The sequence below is a fragment of the Chenopodium album genome, chromosome 25 (assembly GCF_948465745.1).
Source record: "Chenopodium album chromosome 25, dcCheAlbu1.1, whole genome shotgun sequence".
Classification (NCBI taxonomy): domain Eukaryota; kingdom Viridiplantae; phylum Streptophyta; class Magnoliopsida; order Caryophyllales; family Amaranthaceae; genus Chenopodium; species Chenopodium album.
In genome coordinates, this window is record NC_137858.1 from 15,609,833 (window position 1) to 15,632,742 (window position 22,910).

General features: G+C 36.2%; 1 protein-coding gene across 1 annotated transcript in view; it reads right to left on the minus strand.

The window, feature by feature from the left end:
* Positions 1-21,863, minus strand: part of LOC145614659 (guanine nucleotide exchange factor SPIKE 1-like) — a 32,303-nt gene extending 10,440 nt beyond the window's left edge. Inside the window, exons 1-19 of the mRNA XM_081669728.1 lie at positions 21,691-21,863; positions 21,161-21,398; positions 20,985-21,073; positions 20,799-20,908; positions 20,628-20,683; positions 19,288-19,385; positions 18,943-19,080; positions 18,495-18,806; positions 17,972-18,250; positions 17,012-17,179; positions 16,741-16,932; positions 16,556-16,599; positions 15,534-15,603; positions 14,853-15,014; positions 12,661-12,768; positions 11,011-11,048; positions 9,344-9,488; positions 8,561-8,687; positions 591-784 (exon numbers count right to left, since the gene is read on the minus strand). Coding sequence (XP_081525854.1) covers positions 591-784; positions 8,561-8,687; positions 9,344-9,488; positions 11,011-11,048; positions 12,661-12,768; positions 14,853-15,014; positions 15,534-15,603; positions 16,556-16,599; positions 16,741-16,932; positions 17,012-17,179; positions 17,972-18,250; positions 18,495-18,806; positions 18,943-19,080; positions 19,288-19,385; positions 20,628-20,683; positions 20,799-20,908; positions 20,985-21,073; positions 21,161-21,389 — 2,559 coding nt within the window. The 5' untranslated portion in view covers positions 21,390-21,398; positions 21,691-21,863. The remainder of the gene's footprint in view (positions 1-590; positions 785-8,560; positions 8,688-9,343; positions 9,489-11,010; positions 11,049-12,660; positions 12,769-14,852; positions 15,015-15,533; positions 15,604-16,555; positions 16,600-16,740; positions 16,933-17,011; positions 17,180-17,971; positions 18,251-18,494; positions 18,807-18,942; positions 19,081-19,287; positions 19,386-20,627; positions 20,684-20,798; positions 20,909-20,984; positions 21,074-21,160; positions 21,399-21,690) is intronic.
* Positions 21,864-22,910: the final 1,047 nt, after the last annotated feature.

Here is a 22,910-nt window from a genome sequence, read left to right on the forward strand (position 1 = left end):
ATAACTTAACTCTTCCTTTATTAAAATTTAGAAACATTTTAGTTATAAATGAAAAAAATTTAGACATGGGATAATTGCTTAATAAAGAGTCATCCCTATTATAATAAAATAAATATAAACATAATCACTAGAAATATTTTTAAATATGAGATTGAAAATTGACAACAAAAAAATCCTTATAATGAAATAAGACTAAAGAATTTAATTGTATGTTACAAAAAATGAGCATTAATATATAGTTTAGACCACCAAAGTAGAAAAAAAAAAAAAAAAAAAAAAAAAAAAAAAGGTTTTAAACTTGGGACAGGTATCATAGTGAAACAAATTATATAACTTCAGGGCACCAAAATGAAATTACTGAAAACATAGGGCACTAAAGTAGAATTACTTCAAACATCACGGCTCCAAAGTTCTAATTGTTTTTTATAACCCTTCACATTGAGAGAAACTATTGCCCTTTTTCATACTAATAATTTTTCCCTTTGCCGATGACAACTTCTATTGTTTTCCAAAATACTATTGTGCACATTCTATTCAAGAACATGGAGCATGGGCACAAGGCTAAGTAAATATTGAGGAAAGAAGCATACCAACTCGAAAACTTGCCGAGGCTCAACAATTGACAACAGGTCATAACAAAAGAAGGCCAAGCTACTATTTAAACGCTTTGCTAAGCTTAACCCTTTCTTGCAACGCTCATGTACTTCAGTGATAAGACAATCATAGAGCTGTATAATGCACCTAAAAACTCCTTCTTTCAATTGCATTGGCGGGACATCTTCACCTGTACAATCAAATAAATTATTAGCTTGGTAATTGATCTTATTATGACTAACATGAGTGCCTCTATTTTTCTCTCTCGTCATCACATCACTCCCAAAATATTTTAGGTCTCCACCACCCCAAATGTTCCAATTATTTTAGTTTGGAAAAATATTAGATTCCATTCAAGATGATTTAAAGATAAATTATGAATTCAAGATATTTTTGAAAAACACCCTTAACTTACCTCTCCATCATTTATGGCTCACTTGGTTCAAAGACAATAAATTATTGAACCATACGAAGTGAGTGATAAAAATGACCTAGGTAACTTTCAAAATGTCTGTAACACAGCATTCACAATGATGAAGGTCTTACAATCCATTTATTTTCATTGTGCAAGATCTTTTAATAAGAGATCTTATCACAATTTATTACTATAGAGAGAGAAAACAAATTTTGCAACAGAGATCTGATTTTTCAAGACAACCTCACACAAGTCATACTTAGTTAATCACGGACCAAATGTGCATGCTGGGCAAGTCAGAGACAGCAGTTCATCACCTTGGCATTAAAGAGATCCAAAGGACATGACTCAGAATGCCTTTGGCAAGGCACAAGGTTAGGTTCCAAAGCCGCCATCCGTAGAGAAGCATTTGAATGAAAAAAAATTTATTCGAAGAAAGACAGAATAATTTAAACTAATACCAAGCTTTTTGAATTACAAATTCTAGCACATCATATCATAATACCAACATATAAATAAACTCAAATCCCGTAGCCAGCCACGAGACAACGAAACTTCCATTCTAACTTTTCGTCAAGTGTCATTCATGCCACGCCAACGACAATTATGCATTAGTATGATGTCTATGATGCCAAAAAAGAAAAATTTAGTTTATTTTTCCAGATAAAAAAGTATTTTTAAATTTAGTTTTTGATAAACTTCTAATATTTCATATGTACAAAATAAACTACAATTTGATAGAATACAAGTTTATCATTTTTTTAAACAAAGTCTACTTATCAAGTGACACAATTGTAAATAAATCAACAACTTTTAACTTCCTTTGTTTTTTTAGTTGCATCACTTTGCTACTCCTAGGCAATTATTGGAGATAAGAGAGATAGCGAAAATTAAAAATGGACCCATGTGATAGAAGAGAGATAGGGAGAATTAATAATAAAAAAAAAAATGGACTCATGCGATAGGAGAGAGATAGAGAGAGTATATTAACTAAAAAGGAAAGTGATGCAACTAAAAAGAAACTGAGAAAGTATTAAAAATGGCCCCCATAGTTGTTAACTTAATTATGATAATGCCAAATATTTGTAGATTTCTTTATATTTTTGTCATAATGGGATAAATGGGAGCTTCCTCTTATAATTTTCAATAAATATATTATAATTACGTTTTTTCTATATAATAAAATTGTTCTATAAGGTACTTTAAAACAAGATCCATATATAACATAATTTAATCGATAAAAAAAAGTTCATAACCTAATATGATTGTTATTACTTCATAGTTAGTGGATCCAAAAATAATCTAAACTATTAAGAGCGATAGTGGTAAATTCTTAATTTACACGTATAAATATTAAGTGATTATTAGTTCATGTTTAATTGATTGAAATAACATAGGTATTTTAATAAAACAACAAAAATTACATTGTGTTTTTCAAATACAACGTATATTTTAAAAGTAATAAATTATTCCTACATATATAAATGAATCTATGTCAAAATATCCTATAAGGATTATGTGCCTCTTGCAAAATATAATCTATTAATGATATGTGTTAAGATTTGACACTAGGGATAAAATTAAAAAATTATCTTATAATCTAATTGCTAGGACTTAGCTAAAACAGAGGATTGTAATGAGAAAGTAACAGAGAAAAATTAGACAAGTAACTGATATTTTGTATTGAAGATCAAAGCAATCAAGCAATACAAATGCCCTTCATTCGAGAGGAAGAGAATCTCTCCAAGTTCATTCACTCAATTATATTTTGCATAATCATTTCTACAGCAGAATTCCTTATTAAATACAATTAGCCATAACAAACTAACTGCTTAGGGAATATTAAACTAGAAACGGAATTACTAAGCTGCCCTTAAGGCTAACAAACTTGTAACAGAAAATCCAGCTCATTCTTCCAGCACAATCAGCCATTAGATGCAGCTGATTTAGACTTCCTTCGAGCATAAGTGAATTGTATAGCAGGCCTGGGCTCAACATTGGGCTGATGCCTTGCAATACCCCCTTCCCAAAGATTCACCTTGTCCTCAAGGTGGAAGTGAGGGAACCTGCAGTCAAGTTCAGTGAAGTCCTCCCAGGTGGCTTCCCAATCAGGCAGCCCTTTCCATTGAACCAGAACTTCTGTAGCAGCCTGAGTAGTCCTCACTCCAAGAACTGCTTCTGGCTCCACTTCAAGCACCAACTCAGAAGTAAGCTGTACAGGCAAGGGAGAGGCCTTATGTTCTGTTCCTATGGCTTGCTTGAGCTGAGAAATGTGGAAAACAGGATGAATGCGAGCAGTAGCAGTAGTTCAAGCTTGTAGGCAACCTCCCCAATACGTTGGAGCACAGGGTAGGGACCATAATAGCGCGGAGAAAGCTTCTCATTCAACCTTTTAGCCAAGGACTGCTGTCTATATGGTCTGAGCTTCACATAGACCAAATCCCCAACCTGAAAAGAACCATCCCTTCTGCTCCTATTCTCATACTGTTTCATATAAATCTGAGCTTTGGTTAAATGAAATTTAAGGTCATCCAAAATGGCATCCCTCTCCAGCAACTGGTCTTCCAGTGAAGGGACATTAGTACTACCAGGTATGAAACGCAACAAGGAAGGGGGATCCCTGCCATACACAGCCTTAAAAGGAGAGCACTTGGTGGCACTGTGAAAAGCAGTATTATAGCAGTATTCTGCCCAAGGCAGCAAGGTAGCCCATGTCTTGGGTTTCCCATTGACAAAACAATGCAAGTAGGACTCCACACCCTTGTTCACAACCTCAGTTTGGCCATCGGACTCAGGATGATAAGAGGTGCTCCTTTTCAACTGAGTGCCTTGAAGCCTAAATAACTCCGACCAAAAAATACTCAGAAAAATTTTGTCCCGATCAGAGACAATAGAGGATGGCATGCCATGAAGACGGATAATTTCCTTGGAAAAATTTTGAGCCACGATTTGAGCAGTGAATGGATGCTTTAAGGGAATGAAATGCCCATACTTGGACAACCTGTCAACCACCACAAGAATTAAGTCCCACCCCAAGGATTTGGGCAATCCCTCAATAAAGTCCATGGAAACGTCCTCCCAAATTTTGTCCGGAATGGGTAAGGGCTGAAGTAAGCCGAGAGGAGAGAGAGTAGAAGATTTATTTTGCTGACAAACATGACAACGTCTGACATAATTATAGACATCCTTCCTCATGCCTTCCCAATACCATTCCCCAGCCATTCTCTGATAAGTCTTAAGGTCTCCAGCATGGCCACCAACAGGTGAGTCATGAAATTCCTTTAGAAACAAGGATATAAGCTCAGAATTCCTCGGAAGCACCACTCTTCCCTTGTACTTCAGAATACCTTTCACTAATGAAAACCATTTAGGAACAGCCTCCCCAATCTACAATTGTGATATCAATTTTTGCAAGGCTTGATCCCTGGTAATGAATCTACGAATAACCTCCCAATTCAGTCCACATGTGCTGATTACAGCAGAAAATTCAGGTGAGAATTGACGCGATAAAGCATCAGCCACCTTGTTACAAGGGCCAGGTTTGTAGTGAATTTCAAAGGAGTACCCCAGCAACTTACTCACCCATTTTTGATATGCTTGCCCCACCTCTCTTTGTTCCAACAAAAACTTCAAGCTTTTTTGATCGGTTCGTACCACAAATTGTCTTCCCAAAAGATAATGTCTCCACTTCTCAATAGCAAACACGATTGCCATAAGTTCTTTCTCATATATAGGCTTCAACCTAGCACGCATCCCCAAGACTTTGCTGAAGTACGCAATTGGGTGTACTCCCTGGAGCAACACAGCTCCTAAACCATGACCTGAAGAGTCTGTTTCAACAATGAATGGCTGAGAAAAATCAGGCATAGCCAAAATAGGGGCCTGAGTCATGGCAGCCTTCAATGCCTCAAAGGATTTAGTGGCTTCTTCTGTCCAACCCCATCCCTCCTTGCGAAGCTGATCAGTTAGAGGGCTAGCTATCAAAGCATAATTCTGAATGAATTTTCTGTAGTACCCCGTAAGCCCCAAAAAACCCCAGAGCTCCTTAAGACCTTGAGGAACAGGCCATTCCAACATAGCTTGAATCTTAGATGCATCAACTCCAACCCCATCTTCTGAAATTACATGACCAAGGTAGGCCACCTTAGCCTTCCCAAACTCACATTTCTTGAGGTTAGCATAGAGGGAATGTGTAGCCATAGTGGACAGAACTTGCTGCAAATGCTCTTGGTGCTCTGTCATAGACTTGCTGTAAACAAGTATATCGTCAAAGAAAACTAAGACGAACTTCCTGAGAAATGGTCTAAACACGTCATTCATTAATGACTGAAAGTGCAGGGGCATTGGTGAGGCCAAAGGGCATCACCAAAAATTCATAATGACCCTCGTGGGTTCGAAAAGCAGTTTTATGAACATCCGACTCCTTAACCCGAATCTGATGATACCCGGATTTAAGATCCAATTTAGAAAACACAGTAGCACCAAACAATTCATCCAACAATTCATCAATTATAGGGATAGGAAATTTATCGGGGATAGTCTCTTTATTCAAAGCACGATAGTCAACACAGAAACGCCATGAACCATCTCTTTTTTTGACTAAAAGCACGGGACTAGAAAAAGCACTAGTAGAGGGTTGTATTATACCTGCAGCAAGCATATCCCTCACCAACTTCTCGATTTCATCCTTTTGATATTGCGGGTATCTATAGGGACGAACTGAGATTGGATTTGCTCCACTCTTCAAAGTGATAGAATGATCCACAGACCGTTGAGGGGGCAACCCATTAGGCATCTGAAACACCTCTTGGAACTGAGTTAGCAGGGGTTCGAGAGCTTCTGGACATGGCGGATTCTCCTCCCCAGATCCTTCCAGGTAATTAAACTCCAACAAACTCCAACAGAACACCATGGCCAGCTTTTGCTATGGTCTTTACCATTGCCTTGAGTGTGATACAAGATCTTCCCCTGCGGGTCACCCCTCAAAGTGACTGACTCCCCACCCACCTGAAAACGCAGAGTCTGTGTTTTCCAATTAGAAGCAATCGTCCCCAATTTTTCGAGCCATTGAACCCCCAAGATAACATCAGAATTGCCTAACGGTAGGACAAGGAAATCTTCCCTGACCACGAGTCCCTGCAGCTCCAACAACACCCCAACGCAAACCCCTTCTCCTTGCACAGCAACCCCTGTTCCCAACGTGACACCAAAACTTCTAGACTCCGTAATGGGTAATTGTAAATGGTTCACCGCCACCGTGGAAATAAAATTATGAGTTGCACCAGGGTCCACCATCACAACCACCTTGCCGCCATTGATCACTCCTTCCAGGCGCATAGTTTTAGGGCTGGTAATACCCATGACTGAGCAGAGAGATACTCCAGGCTCAACCGCAAGAGGTGGAGAGAGAGGCGGAGCTGCGGGTGCTTCAATTTCAGCCGCCGCAAACTCACCCTTCTCACTAGCTTCCCCGTCGCTGTCATCCTCCGTGAGCAACACACTCAATTCGCGGCGGCGACAGCGGTGATTCAAGTTCCATTTCTCATCGCAACGGAAACATAATCCCTGCTCCCTCTTCTACTGAACCTCCTTCTCCGTCAACCGCCTTATTTCTCCGGTGGTTTTGGAAAATGGGGTGGTGGTGCGATTTTGGGAAGGGTGGGTGTTAGTGTTTAGGTTTGGGTTTGTGTTTTGGTTCGGGTTATTTGGGTAGGTAGTTTGTGGGTTGGATCTGTAAGATGGGTTTGGGGTTCTCCAACTGGGTAGGCTGGAATTGGGCCTCGGTTTTGGGCTGAGCTTCAGTTTCTCCTCAATTCTCATGGATAGCTCCATTGCCCGATCCAAAGTAATCGGATCTAAGATCCGAACCTCGATCCGAATATCCTCCCTCAATCCATTGATATACTGCCCTTTTGCAATTTCTTCGGGCACCCCTTCAATCGGAGCTAGTAGCTCAATGAATCGGCGACGGCAGTCGGCCACCGAGCCGGTTTGCTGGTGAGCAAGCCACTGCTCGTGGAGGGTTCCCGTGGCGGTGGTGCGGAAACGGCGGAGTATCAATTTCTTCAAATCTTCCCAAGCATGTAACGGGTGGCCTTCGAGCGCCACCACCGCAGCCTCCAACTGATCTTCAGCCGACAACCGGTAAAAATGGAAAAAACGTTCAGCTCGGAGGATCCACCCGTCTGGGTTCGTGCCATCAAACAGGGGCAAATCGAGTTTTCTCAGCCTCCAACTCGCTTGACCACCATCACCATGCTCCAGACGTGGTTGCGATCCTGCAAACGGGTTGTCCCACTGATAGGGTGGTCCGTTTCCCAAGGGCGATCGGTTTTCTGACCGATTCCTCTCTGCTCCAGCAGCAAACTGGGCAGTAAGGTCGGATTTGAGCGCTGCCAGAGCTTCAGTGACCTCCTGGGCCACGCGGCCAGGAACTCCGGCAATCTCCTGCTCCAGTAAGTCCAAACGCTGCGCATGAGTCAAGCGAGCCATCTTCTTCTCCGGTAAGAATCGCAACTGCTCTGATATTAAATTTGCTAGGACTTAGCTAAAACAGAGGATTGTAATGAGAAAGAAACAGAGAAAAATTAGACAAGTAACTGATATTTTGTATTGAAGATCAAAGCAATCAAGCAATACAAATGCCCTTCATTCGAGAGGAAGAGAATCTCTCCAAGTTCATTCACTCAATTATATTTTGCATAATCATTTCTACAGCAGAATTCCTTATTAAATACAATTAGCCATAACAAACTAACTGCTTAAGGAATATTAAACTAGAAACGGAATTACTAAGCTGCCCTTAAGGCTAACAAACTTGTAACAGAAAATCCAGCTCATTCTTCCAGCACAATCAGCCATTAGATGCAGCTGATTTAGACTTCCTTCGAGCATAAGTGAATTGTATAGCAGGCCTGGGCTCAACATTGGGCTGATGCCTTGCACTAATCAACCCCATATATCCGATCACAAAACTAGTAACTAATTTATAAAGTCGAGTAGTACAAACACGAGACAGCGAAACTTAGCATTCCAAAAATTAGTTCCGGTTTTGAATTTGGTCTAAATTGCAAAAATCTAATGACGAGTGGATTAGATAAGATTACTAATAATACTCTACAGAAAATTGATATTAATGAGGAAAAAAAAAATTAAAGCAATAATATCATATTGTTCCCTTTAAGACTCACGTTATGATTGACTTTTGATGATATTAAAATAAATACAATGAAGCCATTAACAACAAATAATCTCAGCCTTTAGCTAACCTTACGGATTAGATTGACACTTATATAACTAGTGTAGTTTTATATATTTAGCAGTTGGACTTCTAGACATTTAAATGACTTAATCAAATAATTTTTTTTCCTTAGTACCTAGGTCCTCAATCCTACTTGATTGATCATCAAAAATACCTTTGTCATGTGACCTTGATCTTTTCAGTTTTTACATAAACCACCTCAACATACAATATTTAATAACAAGCTTACCTACAAAATTTGCTATCAAGACAAAATGAAAAGAATCACATGAAATGCTATTGAAAACTACCTGATGGAAGGCTATGATATAAAAGTCGTATTTGTTCCAAAGCCATCGACTTCACAATGAGCTCAAGAAAAAACCAAGACATTGCCAAGACATCATCATATACTGGTCCCACTCGATAACCTTTTGCCTATAGACATAAAAACAATATATCTTCATGGGAAGTTAACATGAATGGTAATGACCTATTGTGTTCAATTGCAAGAAAAATAGAAAATATAGAGTGATTTGTCAGAACATTTTTTTTAATACAATCTTTTTTCATGGAACATTTTTCTTAGAAATGGAATTTAACATATCCCCTTGTTTCACAAATAAAAAACCACAGATAAAAAAACCAAATGGATAACATAAATGCAACGATTCACAATCTTTACATACATTATGCATGGAGAGCATCTTCATCTAAATCTAACTAGATAACAAAGCCAACATACTAAAGGCAACAACTGCAACACATATTTCTGACAGGCAATCTCTCATTGTAAGATATAAGCCAATTGTTTACACTCATCAGCTATCTGCAATTTATCTTAGAGAGATATAAATAGATTGATTAAAAGAACTCCAATTATTCTTTCTTTGAATAAGCAGCTATGTCCTAATATTGACTGCCAATTTTCCAGCTTTATTTACAATTACATCTAACATTCCTCTGTAGCTGGCAAAATTGCATTGCTAACTCATATAGCATGTGCTAGTTTATGGAAACATTAAAAAAAAAAAAATTGCATTCTACAATGTCCCCCCAATTTCATGCATGAAAAATGTTAAAAGGGATTGTACCTTACTACGTGCTAAACTTCCCCACACAGTAGACAGACCAGAATAAACTGGTAACTGGCGGCCACCAAAGTCATCAAAAGCATAATCAACATAGCTAATAAGATATCTATTTCTTTCTGCATCATCTACCGATTCTTGCTGGACCCTGTGAACAATAGAATTCTTTCTACTCACTAAAATGATGAGGAGTCAAATCCGTATCCGTCAAAACAAATAAAGATCTAAAAAGATCTGAAGCTGATAATAGGATAAGCCTCTGAATGTAATAATAATTATTAAAAATAAATAAATAAATAAACACACACACACACACACACAGAGTCACACACACACACCAAAAATCCTCTAAAAGAAAAAATTATCAATGTAAAGAAGGAATGTCATGTAAACTGCAAAGCAGCAAATGCCAATCAGCAGAAAAAAGTGTCAGTGGAAAGAAGGAATGTCAAGGAAATTGCAAAATTGTCTACATGCAATCTCTTCGCATCAACACCAATAGTCCAAGGATCTGACAGAGAGACTCAATATCAGTAGACATAATAAAAGAATTAATTAATCCCAATTGAATTTTGTCTGCTCATAGTTTTACCTAAGGCACATACTTCTCCATACTACCTGTCTAACTGGATAACACTCAATCTTCCCACCTTTGAAACAGCATGTATTTATTATCCTTTTCATATATTAAAAAGAAGTATGCCTATGACTTCTCTGTGCTTCCTAGTTCCTATGTGATAATCCATGAGGAACATCTAATTTTAAGTGAATGTTGACTCTACATTATCCTTTTTGCTTGTACATCTCTTATACATGCTCTTACGTACAATGATAAAACTTAAATCAATAACTTTGTAGGGGATGGACCCACTTTTCGTAGATAAGCTCCACTTACATTAGCTAGACAAAGCAATCATGTCGTTTTGGTAATTTCGGGTCCACATGCCTTCGGGTCAGGTTTGGATTGATTCGGGTTGGGTTGGGTTGGGTTGGGTCAATTTGCGTTTCGGGTATAGCCGGGTAAATAGATGGTTGGGTCGTGTCATTTCGGATTAGGTAAAGTCTCAATTTAAGATCGGGTCAAAAGACTTCTGGTCTAGTTCAGATCGGGTCATTCGGATCAGGTCAAGTATTAAGGTCAAGTTTGAATCAAATCATTTCAGATTGAGTTAACCTTTGAACATTCAGGTCCTTCAATCTAGTATTAGTAAGTTGGGTCGTTCAGAGCTTAAACTTAATCAATGAATTCAAGATAGTTGAAAAGGAATCGAGTCAGTTTAGTTCAGGTTGCTATTTATAAAGTCTATTCGGGTCAATTATTTCTGGTTGAAACCACTTAAGGTCATTTCGTGTAATAGAGTCTGTTTAGGTCAATTAATACAGGTTAAAATCGAGTCAGTTCAATTAGGATATTGCATAACTTTTGAGTCAGATCACTTTGGGTATTGGTCAAAAGCAGGTCAACTCCACTTTGGGTCGGGTCGGGTTGGGTTTAGGTCACAAATCAGGTTTTTTGGGTCTGGAAATCAGCTTGATCAGTTTTCCAGGTCTACCATTAGCACACTATGTCACTTGCAAAAGTTTTGATAGCCCAACTAGAAATGGATAGAGCAAATTGCATGACATGAATAACACTTCTAGAACAACTGAGTCAAGACAGAGGAACACACCGCGTCAAGATATTAACCATAGCTCTAAAAGCAGCAACCTGCAAAAAAGAGCAATACTGTATGAAATGATAGCACTTCGAAACAAATCCTTGAATGGAAAAAAACAGCAAAAAAATATTTTTTTAAGTAATACACCCTATTCACAGTTTTGGCATTTCTGATAAACTTATATTTAAAAAAAGAAGAGGTATTCCCTATTCAGTGATATCAGAGTCTTCTATAGCATTCAATGAATTCTCTTTTGACATTAGGTTGCTGGCAAGTGGCAACATAATATATATCACTAAAACCCCTACTGCACTCGTACAAATCCATTCAAAAATCAGCCTTTGACTATCTGTAATTTATCTCGGCAAAGAAGATTATAAGACAGGGCAAAGGTTTTGCATGGAATTAATTAATTTAATATCTGGTAGGTGATTTTATGATCATTGACCAAACGATGCACAACCCAAAATCATGTCAATCGTCCTATACAAACTATCTTCTGCACACAATAGGTGTTCTTGTAATTAGTCCTTTGTTTATATAAGAAAATTTGTTCCCCTAACCCCACTCCAAAGTTCATTAGATAAGAGAATATTTTATGATAAATTACTTGAGACTTTAGAGTTATGTGCTTAAACTCCTTTTAGAAATATATAACCACCACTTCGTAATTATTCTAAAGTAAAAAGAGAAAACAACTTTAATCAAGGATGGATCTTTGAAAACGCCAAGAAAGAAGGAGTTTGAAGAAATTATCATTGTTGAACAGATAGTATAAATGATGGATCCATAAGATGCCAAAGACAGAACAAGGAAGCATACCTTAATAGTTCTGCAATGGAGAAATAGGAACAAGAATATTCCAAGGTGTTAAAGAAAAAATACTCGCTCAAGGTTGTATTACCAGACATTTAATAATTTCTCAACCACAAAACTCAAAGAGTGCCAAGACAATCTCCCAAATTGTTTCCTGCCTAATCTCAAAACATACATAATGACCTACAAACGTCGCACATAATTTAAGCACACAAACTCAAAAGAAATACCTAAAAGAACATTTACTTATCTAAGAGTAGAAGTGTTCCAGAAGATTTTCCTATTTGATGTGAATAGATTGGAGGATCAAGATATCTAACAGACGGTCAATGCACAATGCAGATTAAAGAAGGGTTGGATATCAGAATATGATGATGTCTAAATAGCAATGTGATCAATTCCCGTTTTTTTTTTCAAGCATCTAAGAAGCATTAGGAAAACAAGGAGTCCTCATGAAATAGATGAATAAGCAGTACAAGGGAATAGAATAAGGAAACAGTGACAATCACAGCATCTATGTTTCTTAATTACTTAAGCCATATATATCAAGGATGGATGAAAATATGGCGCTTATATGCAAGAGAAATGAAACAAAGGAAAAGAAGCAATAAAATATTGAGCAATTTGTCCCTTGAATCTCAAATGACAATATATATCTGTACAATGCACGATTACATGTTTGTAGCAAGTCTAGCAACTAAACAATTAAACACCCACAAAATTTTAAAAGATATTTCAACAAGCATGTGGCTAATCAAGACGTGTTTTCAAAAAATCACAATTCACTCTGTCAATTCAACAGATGCAGAAAATATAATAAATACAACATGAGGCTAAAAAGAGCACCTGAAGGGTTTCACCGCCATTTCCAATTAGATGGAGAAGCATATTTAGTATTGGGTGAAGAAATTGAAGCAAGGCAGTGGAATCAACATTCTTGAAACTGTTAATGGCCTGCGCAGAAGAAGAGGTGTAAAAATATAAGGATTAAGTAACGGTAACAATGCAATTTTCCACTAATACATAGAATTGGTTTTCTTTTTTTTTTTTTTTTTTTTTTACTATGAGGCTTTGCAACTTACTGAATTAGGTTTATGATATATTGAATTAGGTTTATGATGTATATGGTACAAAGTAATATAGAGATGTAACAAAGAGTAAATCATGGCAAAATTAAAAAGGCGTAGAAACAGAGCAATTATGACACATTTCTCACAACTGAAGATTTAAAAACTAAGGCCATCTTAACGGGCTTAAAAAACAAGAATTCAAACCTGAACTCTAGTAGTTGAGATAAACATGTTATTCGCCCCAATCAAATTTAACATCTAAGATAATTATGACACATTTCTCACTACTGAAGATTTTAAAACTAAGGCCATCTTAAAAAATAAGAATTTAAACCTGAACTCTAGTAGTTGAGATAAACATGTTATTCGCCCCACTCAAATTCAACATCTACAAAGTCTTTCCGTCCCTAACTAAAAGTCCCATCTCTCCCAAAAATATTGGCCCTAAATATTAGCCCCATGTCTCATTTGGGTGTTACACTTTTAATGCAAAAAAAAAATCCCCTCTAATACCACTATACTTTCTCTCACAACCTCTAAAAACAATAAACTATCCCCACTACCTTCTATTTTTTATTCAACTTTAATCAGCAATAACCAACTCCAATTCCTCCTTAAATGATTTTTTTTTTTTTTACAAGGAAAGAGGCAGCAATATATTAGTAGCTGAAAAATGAGTGCCTCAAAGAGCAGAAATTGTCCTCTGATCAATAATGTAAATTACATATTATGCCAGTTTCATTGAACCTCCTCAGTTGAATAGTTCTTAAGGACCTTGCCACCATAAAGATGTTAGATAAGCTACTTTGTCCCAGACCATTTAAAAGGCAAGCTCAAGATATAACATTAAAATTTTGGTATTTTGCCGAAAACAACACACCAAAAGATTTCTATAAAAGCATCATGCCACAACTTCTTGCCCTTACCAAGGGGTGTCAATTTGGGTCAATGGTTCAATTTCAGGTTGAGTGGGATTAAAACGGGTTCAAATGGCTAGAGTGGATCAGTTCGGTTTGGGTTTTTTTTTTATGTTTCTATTTGGGTCGGGTCCTAAACGGGGCAAGTTGTAATCGGTTCAGGTCATATTCGATTTGGTTGAAATGGGGTCGGCTTGAATTTGAAAATAGGTTTACCCGGATTAGAACGGGTTTCAGCTCAGATCAAATTATGTCATAACAGGATCGAGTAATAATCGAGTTGGTTATCTGGATAGAAGGTAGGAACGAGTCGGGTCATAAATAAGTCGGGTCCTAGACAAGTCGAGTTAATCAGGTAGTGGGTAGCAACGGGCCAAATCAAATTCGTGTCGGGACCTAAACAATCGGAGACAATCATGCAGCAGGTATGAAAGAATTGGGTCAAAATTGAGCCAAGACATAAACAAGTTGGGTTGATTGGGTAACAATTTAGAACGGGTCGAGTTGTAATTGAGCAGATCATGAACGCGCTAGGTTAATAGGTTGGAACATGTTCAGTCATAATTAGTATGGGTCATGAACAAGTTGAGTTGATCAAATAGTGGCCAGAATGAAGCATAGAACTATGTGAGAGGGTAAAACAATTATTATGAAATTTGTTGTATTTACTTATATTATACTCCCTCCACATTATTAAGTGCGTGTTTCTAGTTTTTTACAGGATTTAAGGAGAATGGAGAAAGTATATAATGTTCTGGAACGTAAGGGAATTTTATATAGGAAGAAGTAAATAATGATATTTGATGATAATCTCGATATATGTGTATTTTATACTTTATGAGAGATGTTGAATATCATTTAATGGCATGAAAATTTGAAGAAATATATTTGGGACAAAGGGAGTATTATATAGATATAATTTGAGCACTGATCACACATGATCCAAATACCAAACCACACAGATAATAGCAATTACACACAATTTAAGATAATCTAAGCAAAGGAAGTCTTAAGCATAGATCACAATTCAAAAGAAATAAGATCTAATTACCTCAAGAAGCTCTGATCCCCATGGAGGGCTTGTCCGAAGGATGTGCCTATCATACTCAAGAAAGAAATCCCTTATGCGCTCATTAGTAGGATACAACGAGGAACATAACCTCAATCGCAATCTGAAGACATTCTTTCCATCCTCCAAATAGTCAAGCCTCTCCTAAATAACAATGTATGTACATAGGTGTATCAGATTTTCAAAATATAAAAAATAAAAATAAAAATAAAAGAGTGTAATAGATTTTCAAAATACAAAAAATAAAAAATAAAAAAGAAAAAAGAAAAGTTTATTTAGAATTGGTTCTCATTGATATGTATATGTTTCATGCGCTTAAAGTAAGACCAATAACATTAAATCTTACCAGATTTGTTCTTTCTTCTCGCGTTAGGCACACACACACACACACACCTTCCATAACAAAACAAGTCCAAAATGGATTTAATGCAACACTCATCAAAGTCAAATGGCTCGTAGGGGACTTATGCAACCAAGATCACATTGATAGGACCAATTAAATTTAAAATTTTAGATAAAATAATAATGCAATGCATGTTCAAAATTATTTTCTTAATTAAAAACAACGAATTTAGCACATGAAACTTCTAAAAATATAACCATAAATGTTAACGATGCATGATACTTATAGGAAAAAATTTAAGGAACACGATGGAATTATACCTTCCCCGTATCTTGAAGATAATGTGGAACAAGCTCTCTCATGATGGGCAGCGAAATTTCAGATCTTGACCTGAATTTAAAAAACAGGAATCAATTTAGAATGTATGCAACATTAGTATATGGCTTCTAATTATTGGAGCTCCTCCATCTCATAATGTTGGTAAATTCATCTATTTATGGTAGTTCAAAATCACAAATAAGATAACCTTGGGAGCACACATAAGATATCTGAGTTAGTATGGCATACAAAATAATAGATGCATGGTACCCAAGAAAAAATGCATTTTAAAAGTATTACATACTTCAACAAACAAAGATGTGTGTGTGTGTGTGTGAGTGTTGTGTGTGGCTCGTTGCACCTGCACATTAGTCTTCGTCAATGCACGTCTTCGATTGTCGTCTACACTTTCAGAATGGCTTATGCAATACACTTCCTGTTGATTATGTTATTTTCTATTTTCCTTGTATTAATTTCTAGGATTTTTTTTAAGATATTATAAATACTCAAAGAGACTTATTTTTCCTTTCAGATTGTATTAAGATATCTACATATGAAAAGTGGGCCTCGCATGATTTAAATACACTTAATGGGGGTGAGAGGTTGTTAAGAGTATAATTTAGTGGGCCATGAGCTTTTTAAATAGGGGTAATAGTACAACTTTCAACAAAATAAAAACTTTCCAAACATAGTGTGTTGCAAGTATTAAAAACGGAAGAAGTATATTTTATTAATTTTTGCCAAAATGGTAGTGATCCTCCCTCTTCCTTATTTCTTATCTTCTCAGTAAGAAAAACTTCTGCCTAATATATTGTTTACTTTATTCTGCCACATATGTTCCAAACCCCACCCACTTATAACATAAATCCTTCTACACAATTGGTCTATGATACTAATATAATGACTGCACTTGATTAAATAAAAGAACTATGAAGATTAAGAAGCATAAAAGAGCTCTGACACTGTCAAAGTTAAGAAAATGACAATAAGACAAGAATCAAATTATGAAAGAACAAGTTCTTACTGAGCATATGTAGACAGTGGGAGTGCAGCATAGCCAATCACCACCTACAACAGAATATTAGATAGTCCCATTCAGGCATGATGAAAGTAGGAGAAACGTGGATATCAAGAAAACAGTCGCAACATCAGAAGTTTTGTTGTTTTTAGGATAATATACAGAATATACATAGCAAACTAAGAGCTTACCGGTTTCGGAGCTTCCAATTTAGTTTGAAGGTCAACATGAAGGAAAGTGAACAGAAGGTGATGCAGTGGGGTCCACATAGGTGGCAAGGAGACTTTGATTTCATCATGATAGCAACCAACCCTTGCACCAACTGCAACTTGTGTATGAGCCCACTTCTCTAGTGATGCACCAGGCTCCCTGGGGTATGTTGCCTAGAATAAATGACAAGTAAACTAAGGGAAGAAACTTCCATGAGACAATTAACAGTATGATCAAACTATAGTTACTAACCTCCAGAGGCTGTCGTCGAATATCTGTGTCATCTTTTCGAAGCTCTATTCGTATGAACAGATTCCTTTTTCGACTCAAACTGACAGTCAATGGATACACATAGAGACAGTGGAAAAGTTGCAAGAAAGGTTCATTCCTTGTAGTTGCACGGAAGTCAAAGGCATGGAACTGCAATTTGCATTCAATGAGTAATTACAAACTATCTTAGCTTTACACTCCCATCATCTATTTTAGGTATCAATGATGTTTTTTTTTCAGAATTTACAGACGAAGTACCAGGGTAAGAACGAAAAGGAACATCACCAAAAATAGTAGAGAGAGAGGGGCAGAGGAGAGGTTAGGTTTATTTAGTTACAAACAATCAAAATGAATAATACTATAATCTTCCTACTTTACAGTTAAGGGTATTCTATAATCTTCCTGCTTTCCAGTTAAGGGTATTCTATAATCATCTTACTTTCCAGTTAAGGGTATTCTATAATCTTCCTACATTTGCTATATATCTTCAATGGCAAAGGAATATTCTTACTTTAACCCTTCCATAACCCACCACATTGTCCACTTATTCTATATAGTAATACAAATGTCTCTATAATCTTCCTACATTTGCTTTATACATCCCCATGTTCTAACTTGTAATGTTTACTCGGTATTTTGAAGTATTTACACATGGGAATATAGTTTTTTGTTGAGTACATGGTGTACCAGAGTTACAAATCTTGGATTTTGCCATTTTCCATGCTAATTTTTTTTTTAAAAAAAAAAATAGCAAAGCCAATACTCTATGCGATTTAAAATAAAAAAAAATAGCTCCACAAGATGAATTCCCAATTCCCACTGAAGCCTGTTTTATACAAAAGAAAAAAGGAAATCTAATGGCAAACCAGATTGATCTCAGCAACGGCACCAGCAGAGAAATTAAAACAAATATCACATTGATAATTATAGCAAACTTACTACCTCTGATTGGGAATCATGGTTCTCATAAGCCTTTAAACCATTTCGAGCAGATTCTTTTCCATCTGCAGAACAATTTTTTGATCTGGTGCTCTGAGACCTTTCCACATTGTTACTTGGTTCCTGTGATATATCATGAATACTCTCTCCCATATCAAAGGATTCATTAGTCATACTGCCACTCTCTGAGCCATTTTCAAAGTTGAGATGCCCAGCGTGTAGCTTCTCAATCTCCAGTCTCAACATACCTCTAACAGGCTTATGGATCTTTCTTTTAGGATCCTAGAAGAAAATAATGAACTTTCAAAAAACCACACTAATCAAAGAAAACAGAATGAAGGTAACAGAAAGCTTGTATTCTAATAAAAACTACAAGCAACAACAAGAGGCACTATACAAATGGAAAAGCACATCAAAGTTTTTCAGCCTTTCCAAGGCTATGCAGCACAAAGTTATCACCCAGAACTCTGTAGCTATCAAGCATGTCAGACGATAAGAAGGAGAAATGATGATAAAAACAACAGACCTGCAGAGAATCCTCTGTATAGCTCTCCTTGACTTTATTCAAATTTGATATTTCAACAATAATTGAACTCCCACTCAAATAACCCAGCTTCCCATCTAGTGTGATTTTTGTAGTAGACTCTGATACACCCTCGTGGAAACTAGAACCAGATACACTCGGTGCCAGAGGGCTACTGGGAGAAGCAGTTCCACCAGAGGTTCCAGTGATGGTATTGTCAAATAATGGTACCATAGCCCACGCAAATGACTCTCTGTAAGGCATTACTCGAGACCAAACCTGCAATTTTTGCCTCTCTCTCTCACTAAGCTGTATCTGAAAATAAGAAAAGCATTATTTTAAGTCAAAGATTAAAGATTAACATAATAATGTGCTCAAGGCACAAGCATCACAAAGATTAAAAAATTATTCTAAGTCAAATTTAGAAATTCAAAGCTGAAGGGATACGCACTGGTTCTTTTCGGGAGTAGACAGACGAAGTGATGCCTCCTTCTTCAGTGGCAGGCTTCTCCAGCTGGATCAACAAGCAAACTGATGCTGAGGGAGCATCTAGGTAGAATATTGCTCGAGAGTCATTTGAAATACCAGACTGCAAACAGGTGGAATATAAGAAGGCAGTAAGTGTCCAGAAGATTCTCATAGCTTACTCAAGAAATGCAGACTTGGATAAAGAATATAATTCTGGAAGGGAATGCACAATAAAATAATTTTGCTTTCCACTTTTAGATTTCAAAATGACAATGTGTCAAGATGCTGAACATGGCTTGAAATGCAATACTACTCTTCCACAGCTTACATTTTCCATTTCTGTAGGGAGCACCTGGAAAATGAAGTCCTCTGATAACTTCTCTCTTTTCTCTTTGTTATATAAGCAAATAGTTCCATAGAATGGTTCTGCAAAGATCAAATCAAATATTTAAGAAGACATAACAGTAATAATATAGTTTGTAGTACACAAGAAACTTATAAACGATCTTTGCTAGATTTTTTTGATAAACGATGCATGGAAAAAACAAAATACAGATGATTCCAAGAAAAATATACATTTTCTTTATTACTCCTCTTATTTGACTTCTACACTACGTAAGTTTCCATTGTCACCTTAATAGTGCAATTCAAATTCCAGATACTTTCTCAATTGTTTCTTTTTTACTTCATTTCAATGAAATTGTGTTATGAAAGAATAATGGACACACAACCTAAGATTTCTAGGTTAAGTGTGGGATCAGTGGCTATGTATGAAATGCTCCTGGGGTTACGAAATTGTAACTCTTGAGCTAATCATGGGTAGCATTTCCATGTATAACAGCAGGTTTACAAAGGCCAATGGCCGCACTCTGATAGAAATTGAGAGAAACTAGTTATCCTAGACTAGGTAGGATGAAGTTTAATTCAGGAGGCTCACACCAGGCATGTCTGTCAACTAAATTACATGGTTCAAGCAAGAACTTGCTTTAAGAGGTTTTCAACATTATTATTTCCCATATTTGTTCGATGAAAAGTTCAGGGAACCCCTCTTTTTGATGGAAATGTGAGATTGTGAGTTTTTTTGGTTCCTTGTTTCTTCTAATGCTCCCAACCATACTACAAAATAGGTAGGGAAAGAGAGCCAAAAGTAGCCCCATTGAACTCTTGTATTATTTCCTCGTGACCTAAGTTCTGCTTCAGTCCATATCATATGGGTCAAGCACATGAGCGTGTAGCAATAACTACTATTTCTTCATAACCTAAGTTCTGCTTCAGCCCATATCATTTGGGTTGAGCACATGAGCGTGTTCCAATAACTATTATTTCTTCAAAACTAAGTTCTGCTTCAGCCCATATGAAATGGGTTGAGCACATGAGCGTGTTGCAATAACTATACCAATTATTTAAAGATGGAGGGAGTAACATGGTATTTACAATTTTCTAATAAGAAATACAAAAGTTAAACACTAGGAGTGAAAACATTAATGATTCTTATGTTAACCATATCAAGTTTAATAAATTTGATACATGCCAATTGAGTTTTAAAAACATGTATTGAAGTTGGACAGTCAAACAAATTGGAAAATAAAATCACTGTTTCTGAGAAATAAAAAAGGTGTCTTCTACCCTTAAGACTACATTAAACCAATATAAAGAGTTGTCACTCACCAACTAATCCAGCTTGAAACATAAGGGACTGAACTTTGACAGAGATCTTCAATCCACTGGAGAGCACAGCATAACAGATCAATCACAATCACAATCACAATAGACAGAAAGGTAATACTATAACAGTGAATAAATAACAAAAACAATCAAGGAAAGTAAAACTCGTCAAACCTTCCATATTGCACTTGAGTTTCTGGAAGCCTTTGACCAAATACCATAGACCTCTCATTCTCCCAGTCAAATGCTGGTTCATATGCACTCAACGGCGACAAACCAAGATGCTACACAAACACCAGAAAATTCACATTAAATAATGACAAAGCATTAATTAGCACACAATGTACATTGATACGACACCTCTCCAAATGGTCTTCCCGATGTGCTTGGTGACTCTTCATCAGTAGCATCTTCATTTTCAATTTGTCTGGCCTCAGCTAGATGCATCTCTAAAAGAAAAAAACTAAAAACATTAATGTGTTTTCATCATTGCATCAAACAATTTGTTTGTTCAATTCGATGCCGATTGCATTAACCTGTTTCAATGTCAGTATCAGGCCCTTCATATATCTGATTTCGAAAACTAGTAGCACCAATGCTCTCATAATGCCCATACTTATTTTCATCTTTAATCCAATCAGCTTTGTAGCATTGCACAAGTTCGTGCAAATGCGGCCACTGTTCCACATCCTCGTCGAGCTGAACCGGTCCGTCTCTGAGCCCGGGCAATCGCCTCGGGCCCACGGTAAAATGCCCCAGTTTCATTAAAGGCTTCTACAACACATTAGCAACAAAATTTTGATTCAACTACCAAACAAAGCTCATAAATTTAGTAGAAAAGGTACAAATTCATAGCTACATCCTAACAATAAAGGCAAATTATTAGAATCAAACATCAAATTAAGCTCATAATTATACTATTATTTAGTAATTATAACTCAAATAGTTCAAAAATCGAGTTTAGAATTAGAACCCTAAATTGAGTATACTGAGAATTAAATTAATGATAAAAACCTACATTGTGAAATTGATATATGATGATTACAAAAACAAAAGAACATCTTACCTCAGAAGCTGCTTCAATGGAAGATAGAAATCGCTTCAATGGAGAACGTTGAGTTGAGTGCACTTCAAGTGAAACTGAGTGAGTGAGAGAAAAACAGGACAGATCTAGGTTTTTGGTGGGTAACTTTTTCTTTTTTTAATACACTACTTTATTTGACAAATCAAAAAGGCTGTCTGTCTCATTAAAAAAATAAAAAAATGATATCTTAATCTTAAATAACGAAAAATATTGTGTAGAACGGACTCATGTGAGTCCGTTCTACTTACAGGCCCGCGTGCGGGCCGTCTTTTAATAGTTCGGCCCGCGCGCGGCCCGACTATTAATTATCAATCATTTTTTGATTTTTTTTTTTAAAAAAAAAAACGTCTTCCAACGTTCCGCCTTTCTCCTCCTTCTTTTTCCCCACGTTTTCTGCAGTTACACTTCATTACTCTCAACTTAACTACATTTTCCCTAAAATTTCGCATCACTTCTTCATTTTCTAGCTTATATTTGCATGTACTTAATTTTCATTTTTTTTTTACATAAACCCTAATTTCCGTCTTCCTCACCTACATTAATGGCTGGCCTTCCTCCTACTGATGATTCTCCTTTAAAAGTTTATATGAAACGAACTAAACGATCATCAAAACAGCCTCCGAAGATAGTTGAAATGCCAGAAAGGTTAATAAATTTTTTAGTTATTATTTGCTTATTCGTTTTTTATGAAAACAATTGTCAGTAATTTTTTTTTTATTCTTGTTCTTGTTTTGTAGGGATGATTCACAGCATTCTAAGAAGCGTGGTCCTAAACAAGGTTCTAAAAGAAGTCGATCTGTGAGGTGTGATATTCGAAATAAATTCTTTTAAATTCGGAAAAATATTGTTTTGTATATTTAGATGCACGCCAGGTGTTCGATGAAATGTAAATTGTTGTTTTTACTTTGAATATTCTTGTGTAGGATTTTGTTATTTTTGATGTAATTACATTAGTTGTAATTTTGATTATTTTGAGGATTGACTATTATATAGTCAGGAATTATATTATTTATATCAGAAATAAGCATTTTTTTATATTATCTTTAATTGTATTATTTTATTTTGCTAATAGTATATGTTTTTCAGTATTTAGATGTTTTTCATCAGAAATTAAGTTGTTGTTGTCTGTATTCAAATTTATCTTACTCAGGAATTAGCATATCAGGAATTAGATTTTATAGATCAGGTATTATGATATATTA